Source organism: Mustela nivalis (genome assembly GCF_964662115.1).
Source record: "Mustela nivalis genome assembly, chromosome: 1".
Taxonomy (NCBI): domain Eukaryota; kingdom Metazoa; phylum Chordata; class Mammalia; order Carnivora; family Mustelidae; genus Mustela; species Mustela nivalis.
This window is the reverse complement of record NC_139020.1, coordinates 214,227,879-214,239,117: the sequence shown is the minus strand read 5'-3', so window position 1 is coordinate 214,239,117 and position 11,239 is coordinate 214,227,879. Positions and strand designations below refer to the sequence as shown.

The 11,239-nt window shown below is 65.0% G+C and overlaps 1 protein-coding gene across 1 annotated transcript; it reads left to right on the top strand.

Moving 5' to 3' along the window:
* Positions 1-1,962: 1,962 nt before the first annotated feature.
* On the top strand, positions 1,963-10,037 carry SLC39A3 (solute carrier family 39 member 3). Its single transcript, XM_082736569.1, has 3 exons — positions 1,963-2,091; positions 3,230-3,561; positions 6,128-10,037. The coding sequence occupies exons 2-3, from the start codon at positions 3,352-3,354 to the stop codon at positions 6,860-6,862; spliced, it is 945 nt and encodes a 314-aa protein (XP_082592695.1). The 5' UTR covers positions 1,963-2,091; positions 3,230-3,351; the 3' UTR covers positions 6,863-10,037.
* The last annotated feature ends 1,202 nt before the right edge of the window (positions 10,038-11,239 follow it).

Here is an 11,239-nt window from a genome sequence, read left to right as displayed (position 1 = left end):
CAGAGCTTTTTATACAATCTGGGTCCTCAGCCGCAGGGTCTCTCAAAATGTACGGCCGAGGTGTCCCCTGGGCAGCAGCCATCTGAAGTCATGCCCAGGACGCGACCCCTTCCAAGACCACCCATGTTGTCGTCGGCCAGGATTCCACTCCCCAGAGGGTCTCGGGCGGGAGGTCTTAGTCCCTTGCGGACTACTGGCTGGAGGTCGTCCCCAGCTCCTTAGCGCGTGCGCCTCTCCAACATCTCAGCGCCCTTCTTCACGGCAGGCAGGAGAGGTGCTAGGAAGACACAAGTCAGTCTTTTGTTTGTTTTTTTACTCCATTAGTAATTTTTCTAAAAAATTGTGGTGAGATATAGATAAAGTTGAACTTACCATTTTAACAACTTCAAGCGCACGGCTCCGCGGCATGAAGCACAGTCACCCCGTCCAGCAGCCACCTCGACCCTCTGTTTGTGGCACTTTCCATCTCCCCCGACACGGAGACTCTGTCCCCACGAAGCACGGATTCCCCAGCCCTGCTCCAGCCCCCGCTCCCACCCCCTTCTCTCCGTGCAGACGGGACTCCTCTGGGGCTCTCCTGGGAGTGGGGTCCTGCGGGACCGGTCCTTCTGGGTCTGGCTCCTCTCACTGAGCCCCGTGTCCCCGGGGTCCGTTCACATCAGAGTATTCCCTACTTCATTCTTCACGGCTCTCTCTGCAACTAGGCCATAGTAGGCTGTCAATAAGATTTTAGTTAGCAAATGAATACATTCTTTTCATAACTCTGGTTGCTTTTACAGGACACGGAATAAATTTTTTTTTAAAGATTTTATCTATCCATTTGAGAGAGAGAGCGTTCCTGAGCAGGAGGGGGAGGCAGAGGGAGAAGGAGACCCCCACTAAGCAGGGAGCCTGATGTGTTACTCAGTCCCAGGACCCGGGATCATGACCTTAGCCGAAGGGAGGCCCTTAACTGACCCAGGTACCACTAGCTCCCCGCTGAGTGCAGAGCCTGATGCGGGGCTCGATCCCAGGACCCTGAGATCATGACCGGAGCCAAAGGCAGAGGCTTTAACCCACTGAGCCACCCGGGGGCCCCATCTTTTTTTTTTTTTTTTTTAATGGTACCTTCTCTTGTCTAAATAGCATCAGCGGTTTTCAGCCTTCATCCTCCTTGACGCCTTGGCCGCGTTCACAGTTACCAGATGGTGCGAGCAACACGGCCGATCTGTCACACCTCGGATCAAAACTCTGCGATTGCTCCTTATTTCCCTCCAAAGCCTTTGGCCACCTACCTCCTCTTACGTCCAGCCGCACCTGCGGGGGTCCCTGCCCTGGCCGCTCGGACTCGCTGCACACACCGGCCCCGGCCCCGGCGCTCCGGCCCCGGCATGTGGAAGGTCTGGCCCCACGTGCCCGCTGGACCGACTTCTCCCCTCCGTCTCGACGAGGCCTGTGGGAGCACTCCCTTGAAGCGGCAGCCCGCACGCAGCACCTCGGTCGCCCTGTGGGTCCTGCGATCCCAGAGCCCCGGGCCGGACCCCCCGCTCCGTGTCCTCTCCTGCGGCTGGTCCGAGCGTGTGAGCCCCGGACGGGCGGAAAGGGAGCTCTTTGCTGGCTCGCACAGCAGCGACACGCCGTAGGCAGGGGTGCCGAGCCCATGAATCTGCGACCGACGCTGGCGGGGACGCCCTGGAGGGACCGACTCCCGGGGGACCGTCTCTCGCGACCGGCCCAGCCTCCCTGCGGACGGCATTCAGCACCAGGCGCTCCTGGACAGCTCTGGAGGCCAAGTGCTCTCGGAACCTTTCCCCCACGGTCTGAGTTTCCCACCGGAGCCACCTGCTGGCCGTACCTACCGCTCAGCAAGAGGAAACTACTTTCCCGTGCCGGTAGAGGGGGGGGGTCTCGGGATGAGTGGCGGCCGCAGCAGCCAATGATACGGCGCGTCAGGCCCGTGTCGCTCGGGGCAGCCAATGGGCAGGGGCGTGGGCGGGGCGTGGGCAGCCGCGCGCGGAGCCGGGGAGGAACAGGACCGTGGCTGTGGGGTCGAGACCGCGCGGCGGTTGAGCGGCGGCGGCGGCGGCGGCGGGCGGGCGAGGCCCGGCGGAGGTGCGTGCGGGCGCGGCCCGGGGCTGGGCGCCGGGGCGGGGCGGGTGGTCCGGCGGGCTCGGCCGCCCGTTCCCGAGGCCCGGCGCCGGCTCCCGGCTCGGTCTGCGCTGACCGGGCTCCGGGCCCCCGGGCCGAGCGCGAGGCCCCCTCTCGGGCGGGGCCGGCTGGGCGCGCGGTCCGCGGTGCGCGGGCGTCGCGTGCCCCGGTGCACACAGGAGGCGCCCACTAGGTGCGGCGCGAGGAGCGAGCGCGCGCGCGGCCGGGGCAGCCCGGACGCCGGTGCCCCGCGGAGCTCGCGGCCTCGAGCGCGGCGCTCGCTGGCGCGGGGCGCGGAGTGCGGGGCTTCCCCGGCGCGGGGACCTGGAGACCCGGCCGAGGGGGCGTGGGGGCGAGAGCGGGGTCCGGGGCGCAGGACAGCCGAGCCGTGTCCAGGGGGAAATCCGCCCCGCCGCGGCTCCCCGAGGGCACAGGCGTCAGCGCACCCCTGGGCCTGCAGCGTCCCTGGGCCTCTGCTCCGCCCAGGCCGCCCGGTGGGTACGAGGCCTACGGCTTAGGACAGAGGTCGGGGGAGGCCCTTCAAGGGGTCCTGGAGGCAGTGACCCTAAAAGACAAGACCTCATCAGGAGGTCGGAGTGAGGACGTATTCCAGGCGCGAAAACAACCTGTGCAAAGGCCCTGAGGCAGGAACGGGCTGGGCATACACCAGGACCGCGGAGGCTGGGGCCGGGGTGGGGCGAAGCAGGGGCTGGCGGGGCAGAGCCTTCTACACAGGTCGTGGCGGGGCAGTGGGGAACCAGTGGGGCGGCGCCGCCCAGTAGAACATTCCGCAACAGTGGAAGGGCTCTCTGTCCCTGCCGGCCGGTGCGGTCCTCCTACACCTGTGCGGCCGCCGGGCACTTGAAGTGTGACCGAGAAGCTGGATTGTGCCTTGAGCGTAATTGTAGTTGATTTAAGCAGACACGCAGGACTCGTGACTGCGCACCGGACAGCACGGCCGCGGGGAATGTTCCGCAGGAGGCCGCCAGCTGGGCCAGGCTGGACCGAGTGAAGTGTGGGGGGCGGGGGGCGGTGATGGGCTTGGTCGCTAGAGCTGCTCGGATAATCCAGCGGCTGACGTGGTTGCCCTTGGCGTTCACAGTGGCTGGACGGAGGCATGAGCCCGCGGCTACGTGGTGGGGCCCGGTAGCACGCCGTGGGACAGGAGTGTGCGCCCACACATGCTGTGGCCCCGCGGTGACCGGAGCAGCCCGGGCCGCCAGCATGACGAAGCTGTTGGTGGCCAAAATCCTCTGCATGGTGGGCGTGTTCCTGTTCATGCTGCTGGGCTCCCTGCTCCCCGTGAAGATCATCCAGACGGATTTTGAGAAGGCCCATCGCTCCAAAAAGATCCTCTCGCTCTGCAACACTTTTGGAGGTGGGGTCTTTCTGGCCACGTGCTTCAATGCTCTCCTGCCGGCCGTGAGGGAGAAGGTAAGGGCTCCCTGGGGCCGCCGCAGCCCGTGGCACCTTATGACCCAGGGTCTCTGATGCGTTTTCAATGAGGCCACCGACCTTGGCGATAGCCGTGACCGTGCAGGAGCGACCGGAAATGGATTTACTGTGTGACCGCGAGTCGGTTGCTTCCCTTCCCTGGGCCTTACCTGGTAGACGGGGCTGGAGCGAGACCTGGGCTTCCCGGCTGGGTGGCCCCCACCTTGCCCTGTAGCTGCCAGTCCGGGCCTCTCCTCCGGCAGCTGCTGCGGCTTAACCAGCAATAACAAATTTCGCAGCTTAACACGGCACGTGTTGGTTACGCTGCGGTTTCTCCGGGTCGGGGCTGGGCAGCGCTTGGCTGGGCCCCCCACTCCAGACCCCCGCCAGGCGGCATTCCAGGTCTCCAGGGGCGCGGGGCGCATCTCAGGGTCCAAGCTCACGTGGTGGTGGGCAAAGTCAGTTCCTTCCCGCTCGTCAGACGGGGGCCTTGTTTCTCCGTGGCTGAGGGCTGCCCTCAGCCCCTTCCACGTGGGCCCCCCGACACAGCCACTTGCTCCGTCAGCAGGTGCCTGCACTTCTGACATGTTTCTGCTGTGTCCGCCGCCCACCCTGCGTTCCTTCACGACCCAGCGTGGGGGCTCATGCAGTCGGCATCCCTGGGGGTGAGATCTCCGAGTCCTCCCTCAGGCCGTCTGCACCCCAGGGCCACATCCAGCCCTGCTGCCCCCGACCCCACTTTGCTGCGTCCTCACGCCGTCACCCGTCATCACACGCCTGCCTCAGGCCGCGGCTGCTGCGATGGCCTTGCTCTTCCCCAGCCCCTCCAGTGCGTGTGGCCTCCCATGGTTCTCTCCAAACCACTCCAGGGTGCACCGCTGCCCACACCTGAGCCTGGGTGGGTCTGCCCCCTCCCCCCCGGCGCCCGGCCAGGCTCAGCTACAGCTGCTGGCTTGGTCACCCTGCAGATGGCAGCATCAAAAGCTGTGGCCTCTGCGTGTCTGCCTTGTCTCTCTCGATCTGGTGATGTGATCGGACTGTTCCTCCAGGGGCGGGGGCCGTTAGTGTTTCTCGGGGGTTCCCAGGCGGAGCACTGGCAGGCCTCCCGGAGATGCCTAGCAAATGAAATGGTCTGTCTACAAATCACAGCCTTCTGCAGCCGGGGTTCCCGTGCGGGGTTGACTGTGCCCCGAAACCCAGGACCCAAAGCGTGAGCGTCAGCCAGCTGTGAGTACGCTGGAGGAGCCGTCCAGACCGCTGCTGGCCCGTTCTGCAGCCCCCTGGGGGTGTGCACGCACCGTTAGGAGTGCAGGGAAAATGAGCCCAGCCCAGAGGAGCCCACCTGCTGCCTTGCCGGACGGCACCCAGCGCTGCGCCGTACCGAGCGGCAGCGCCTCGCCTTGCCTGTCTGGTTGAGCTTCAGTGAAGTAAATGAGACATAAGTCCACATGCCGGTCCTGGGCAATGCGGCCGCGTGTAAGGTCCCCCTGGGCCGCATGTGGCCGGGGGCTTCGGTATCAGATTGCACTTCTGGACAGCACTGGCTGGCAGGTTCTCCCTGGCTGGGGGCATGCGCGGAGTCGTATTCACGCATGAAGACTTGGAAAGCAGCCCGCCCGCTGTCCTGTGGCAGCAGACCCCACACAGGCCTCAGGGCTGCAGAGGCTGGGCGATGGCACAGTGAGGCAGAGTGTGTCCCACGCCATCTCCCTGCTTCTGGAGGGTTCTTGGCAATCCTTGGCGTCCCTTGACTTACAGGTACATGACCCCAGTCTCTGCCTCTGGGTCAGCTGCCCGTCTCCCGAGTGTCTCTCTGTGTCCCCTCCTTTTTGTCTCATAAGGACACCGTTACTGGGGTAAGAGCCCATCCTAAGTCAGGATGCTCTGTCTCGTCTCCAGACCCTTAGCTTAGGTAGGATTTCCCCGGGGGCCGCCACAGCAAAACACCTCAGACGTTTGCCGTCTGTCCCTGTGGAGGCTACAGGTCCCGGAGGCAGGTGCTGGCAGGCCTGGGTCCCTCTGAGGCCTGTCTCCTTGCCGCCTCTTCACGTGCTGCTCCCTGCGAGGACTCCGGTCCCAGTGGGCCGCGGCCCATCCTAGCAACCCTAGTCCGCTGACTCGCCTTTTCGAGGGCTGGTCCTGCAGTTCCAGACGTTCAGACCTTGGAATGTAGGACTGTTTGGTGGGGACCCAGTTCAGCACGTTGCACTTGCATTACGTCTGCGGAGACCTTTCTTCCAAGTCAGGTCACATTGTGAGCTTCCGAGTGGGCGGGCCTTTAGGGACGGCAGTTCAGCCCGATACAGCGTGATTCATCATATTTGGCTGACTTAACCCCCAAGTGCTCTCTGTAATGGAATATTTGGTGTTTTTTTTCCTGAACCCAGCAAGGGTGAGCCCCCCTTCTCCTATTTTTTTAGCTTCTTGTGTGAAGTGGACGTTTCTGTGCTGTGCTAAGTGAACAGTGGTAGCTCCCACACCCTGTCGCGTAGGCGGCCGGAGGCCAGGCCGCCCGCTCTGAACCCGTCTCTCCCTCCGCCCCTCTCTTGTGTATCTTCCGCTCCAGCTGCAGAAAGTCCTGAGTCTCGGGCACATCAGCACTGACTACCCGCTGGCCGAGACCATCGCGATGCTGGGTTTCTTCGTGACCGTCTTCCTGGAGCAGCTCATCTTGACCTTCCGCAAGGAGAAGCCGTCCTTCATCGACCTAGAGACCTTCAACGCCGGCTCAGACGCGGGCAGTGACTCGGAGTACGAGAGCCCCTTCATGGGGGGCGCGCGGGGCCACGTGCTCTATGCGGAGCCGCACGCGCACGCGCACGGGCTGAGCGTGCAGGAGCTGTCGCGCTCCCGCCCGCTGCGGCTCCTGAGCCTGGCGTTCGCGCTGTCGGCGCACTCCATCTTCGAGGGCCTGGCCCTGGGCCTGCAGGAGGACGGGGAGAAGGTGGTGAGCCTGTTCGTGGGGGTGGCCATCCACGAGACGCTGGTGGCCGTAGCCCTGGGCATCAGCATGGCCAGGAGCGCCATGGCCCTGAGGGACGCAGCCAAGCTGGCCGTCACCGTCAGCGCCATGATCCCCCTGGGCATCGGCATTGGCCTGGGCATCGAGAGTGCCCGGGGGGTGCCCAGCAGCGTGGCCTCGGTGCTGCTGCAGGGCCTGGCGGGCGGCACCTTCCTCTTTGTCACCTTCTTCGAGATCCTGGCGAAGGAGCTGGAGGAGAAGAGCGACCGTCTGCTCAAAGTCCTCTTCCTGGTGCTGGGCTACGCCGTCCTGGCCGGCATGGTCTTCCTCAAGTGGTGAACGGCCCGTCGCCCGCCCGCCGGACGCAGGCGCCCTCCCCCCAAGCGGGGGAGCACAGGCCCCCAGCGGCTACTGTGCCCAGAGGGGCCGCGCCCTGGATCCAGCACCCTCAGCCTGGAGCACAGCAACTATGTTTAAAAATACTTCTCTTAAAATTATTTCACAAAGCTGTGTGGCTTTGTGTCATGCCCGTCATGCCCCGGCATGGAGAGCCGAGGCCGCCCACAGGGGGCGGGGCCGCGCAGCCCGCTGGGCTTGGGCTGGGACCCTGCCCTCCCCCCCACTCCTGCCTGTGGACAGGACAGGACCCCGGCTGCTCTGGCCACCAAGCCCGTCCAGAGGCTGGAGACTCCTGGCCTCCTCTTCCAGCTGACTCTGCCGCGGAGCGTCACACAGCGCCACACAGGGTCACACAGTGTCACATGGGGAGCTCTAACTCTTGCCAAGAGCCAGTGCCTCCAGGGGGACGAGGGGTGGGCTGCCAGGCACCTCAGCACGTCCCTCTTCCGCGGTGCCCCCCCCACACACTTGGGGGACCCGAGAGATGCGCAGGCTGGGTCCAGGGCCAGCTGGGCCATTGGTTCTCAGCCCGCCATCCCCAGGGCCGTGGGGCAGGGGCCACGCTGTGAATCACCCACCCGTCCTGTGCCCCCCGCCGCAGACACACTGGCGATGCCAGAAGCTGCCTCGGGCGCGGGAGCACAGGGCGCATGTGGCGCTGGCCCCAACCCTGCGCACGAGCTCCCTGGTAACCTTCTGTTCAACTCGCCTGTTGTCTCAGCACCCCCCACGCGGGCCTCCAGGGATGGGAGGCTGTGCCGAGAGCCTTTCCCGGGGGATTTTGCCATCAGCAGTGCTCCAGGGGGAATGTGGGCTGGTGGCCTGGGCTGGGCTGTGGCAGCCGCAGCCTCTCGAGCTCCGTCAGGGGCGCTCGGCTGTGTGGCGGCAGGCACGAGGGCCTGGGTGCACACGCCTTCCCAGTGCCCTGAGTCCCTTCCTCTGCCTCGCTCCAGGCCTGCAGGGTCCCCCAAGCACAGGCCCCTTCTGATGCGGGCCCTGGGCTTGGTGGGGCTTCTGGTCCCCGGCTCCAGCCCTGTGGGCACCCCTGGGGGCTGCTGCTGGTGCTCAGCCCCTCCCAGCACAAGCAGCCAACCTTTGCCAGCATCCCGGCCTTGTCCAGTTCTGCTACAAGAGGCCAGGAGAGCGGGGATGTGTGTCTGAGGGCCTGTCGCTGCAGAACTCTCAGGCCTGTTGCCGGAAACTTCTGTCTGGCTTGTCCTGGGGACCCATCTCCAAACCCCACATGGCCTGACCCTGTCCCCGTGCTGGGAAGGTGACCTGCACGGGTGTGGGGACATTATCCTTTCCATTGTGTCCTAAAGCCAGTGGTGTCAGCCTTGGCCTGCCCCCCCCCCCACCTCACTCCACCCAGGAGGTGGAAGTTTCTACCCACTCAGCCTCTTCCCCGACTGGGCAGGTCACCGTGGGGCCACCAGGTTGTGAGCCTGCCTTCATCTGGGCCAGGGTCGTCTCTGCTTCCGGGTCCCCTGCTCCAAACTCCCTGTGGCTTCCAAAAGCCCACACACCACAGGGTCCCTCCCCTGCTGCCAGCCATCAGCAGCCTGGGGATCTGGCCCTGGGACACCCCAGCCGGACCACCTCCTGTCACCCCCACTGATGTCTCCAAGGCCCTGTCCCCCTCACGCTGAGCACACTCCCTGACCAGTGGGCCCGGGAAGGGCAGCACCACACCAGCAAGGAGCCTTGGGTCATAGGAAGACCCGGGGTTCCCTCTGCGGGCCCCTCAGACCTCACCACCTCAGATTCTCTCTGCTGGGCCGTGGCTGCTCCCGGCTGACGTGCTCTCCCTAGGGTCCCACCGGCTCCAGCAAGCTGTTTCCAGGCCCCCGGAGGACGCTGGGACCCTGAGAGGTTTGAGGGGGCTGTGTTGGAGAAGATGCAGGCTGCCGCAGCAGCCCCCCCAGGCCCCTCCTGGCTACCCCTCCGGTCTTCTGTGGCCAGCGGAGCAAGGGTCAGCCCTGGGACCTGCTTCCAGAAGCTGCCGCAGTTGGCCAACAGTTGGGGTGAAAGTGTCTTGGTTCTGGTCAGTTTTCCCTACATTGCGTGCGGATCAGACCATCTCTGCCCTGAGCTGAGAAGAGTGGCTCTTTTGCCCTCCAGCTGAAGCCCGGAGGAGCAGCGCCCACTCCCAAGGTTTCCTGGGCTCTGGTGGCCAGGTCCGGCCTAGACAAGGCTCTTCTGAGGCCTTTGCTGGCTCCGTCCCTACGCCCTTGCCCACCCCCGCCACCCAGGCAGGAGCAGCTCTCCTGTGGCTACGGCTGAGGCTGATCACCAGTTGGCCCCAGACCAGCCCCTGCACAAAACTGGACAGGAGTCTCAGAAGGCCATCCGTGTGCAACCTGCTGACACTGAGGAAATGCCATGTGGCCTGCTGCTGCAGAGGTCCCTGTCTTTTGAGGGTCTTCTGCTCACTTCACGGTTCCCAGTAGGGGGGATCCCGTAGGGCGCTCCAGGTGGTGTCTGAGGGTGGCCGTGGTGGTCACACTGGGGTGTCACTGCTCTGAGCCATGGGAAGGGACAGTGGGTTCCATGCAGAGGCCGGTTGGTGCTGAGATCCTATATGCGTGTCGGAGACCGAGGAGGGGGCGGACGCCTGCTGATGGACAGCCGGTGGCGCTCGGCCAGGGCCAGAGCTGCAGCCAGAAGCGAGGGCGCCCAGCGAGCGCTCCCAAGCCAAGCCCTCCGCACAGAACACCGAGCAGCAGCTCCGCCAGCATGGACGTGGTGGGGTCAAGGCCAGCCGCACCCATCCACTTGGCCTAGCTTCTCCCCTCCCCCACGGGGGGTCCTGGGCGGGCAGGCGGAGGGGTGCCTGGGCTGGGGACACCATTGAGAGCTCTGCCAGGAGGAGAGTTCCCCCGGGACTGTCTCCCGTCATCAGCCAAGGCCACCAGAGTGTCTTCCTCCACCAGGAGGTCGCTGGCCCAGGCCTCAGCCCTCCCAGGTCTGCTCTGCGTGGGGGCTCAGGGCACGGGCAACAGCTGGATGGAGTCAGCCATATTCCCCTCCTCGATCTGGAGACAAAGGGGGAAATTATGAGGCGGCACCCAGGCCTCGTGGATTGAATCAACCTTAATAACAGTGTGTCGGGGTTTCTGTTGTCTGCTGTTTGCGTCTCTGGTGCACAAGTTATTAGCGTGGGGCGGGGAGGCGGGGCGCTGGTTCCCCGCCTGCCTGCATCTCCAGCCCCCCGCAGCCGGCAGGGGAGGGGATGGTGTCTCCCAGCTCACAGTGGGCTCAGACCTGCTCTGGCCACCAGCTCTGGGCCTGCCAGGAAAGAGGCGGCATCCCACTTGGCCCAGCCTGTGCCCACCCTCCGGGGAAAAGCCAGTGACCGGCCCATCTGACCTTCCCAGAGCCGGAGCTGCTCCCTGGGTCATCAGGATGCGCTCCGTGCCGCCCTGAAGGCCTCTGTGGCTCCCAAGGCAGGAGCACAGGCCAGGCTGGCTGCTGTGCTCGGATGGAGGCCTGAGGCCATTGCTGTGTGCCCAGCCTGGCTGGGGAGAACCTGCTGGGCAGGTGGGCGCTTCCAAGCCCCTGCTTCCTTGGTACGGGGCAGGCCTGGCCCACGGACTGCCTTTAGACCGAGGTAAACAGCCACCCCAGTTGTCAGGCCCCTCCCTGCAGGGACCAGCTGGGCGTCGATCTGAGCACGGTCAGGCCCGCTTCTCGGCTGACAAGCTAGAACAGGGTCTCCATCTCAGCACCGCAGACGTTTGGGGCTGTCTCTCCAGGTGCAGGCTGGGAGCCGCCTTCTGGCTGGGGGCGGGGCTGCGGATCTGCATGGCCACCCAGCCCCCAAGCGGTGCTGATGCTGCTGGTCTGCGGACGCGTTTGAGATCCGCTGCCCGGCTCCAGGTCTCTCCAGCCAGCACCACCGACACCAGACTGTCCCGGGCACAGTGCCGGGGGGGAGGGGGTTGGGGGAGGTGAGCGGCATCTCTGGACCCCGCCCACGGGATGCCAGGAGCACCCCAGTCGTGGCCGCCACAAGTGTCTGCTGACAGGTGTCCCGGAGTCACCCAAGGGTGAGGCCCACTGCCCTAAGATGCATGGCAGTTCGCCTGGTAACGGGGGCGAGACGACCTGTCACCGTGAAATGCGGCGTCAGCCGCCAGTAGTGCCCCAAAGACAGAAGAAGCAGAGCGCAGGGACGGCCAGGGAAAATGCAAACGATTTTTCGAAACGTGGTCAGGGAGGAAATCCCTGGGACCACCGAGTCCCACGAGGATGGGAAAGAGCCTTTCTGGTGGGGCGGGGGTGGGGGCAGCTGGTGCAAAGGCCCTGAGTCTGTCT

What these genes read in the sequence shown, in the direction of transcription:
- SLC39A3 (XM_082736569.1), top strand. Translation starts at nt 3,352, where the DNA reads ATGACGAAGCTGTTGGTGGCCAAAATCCTCTGCATGGTGGGCGTGTTC. An exon ending in TGCCGGCCGTGAGGGAGAAG is followed by an intron (nt 3,562 to 6,127) that starts GTAAGGGCTCCC and finishes CTTCCGCTCCAG; the next exon opens with CTGCAGAAAGTCCTGAGTCT.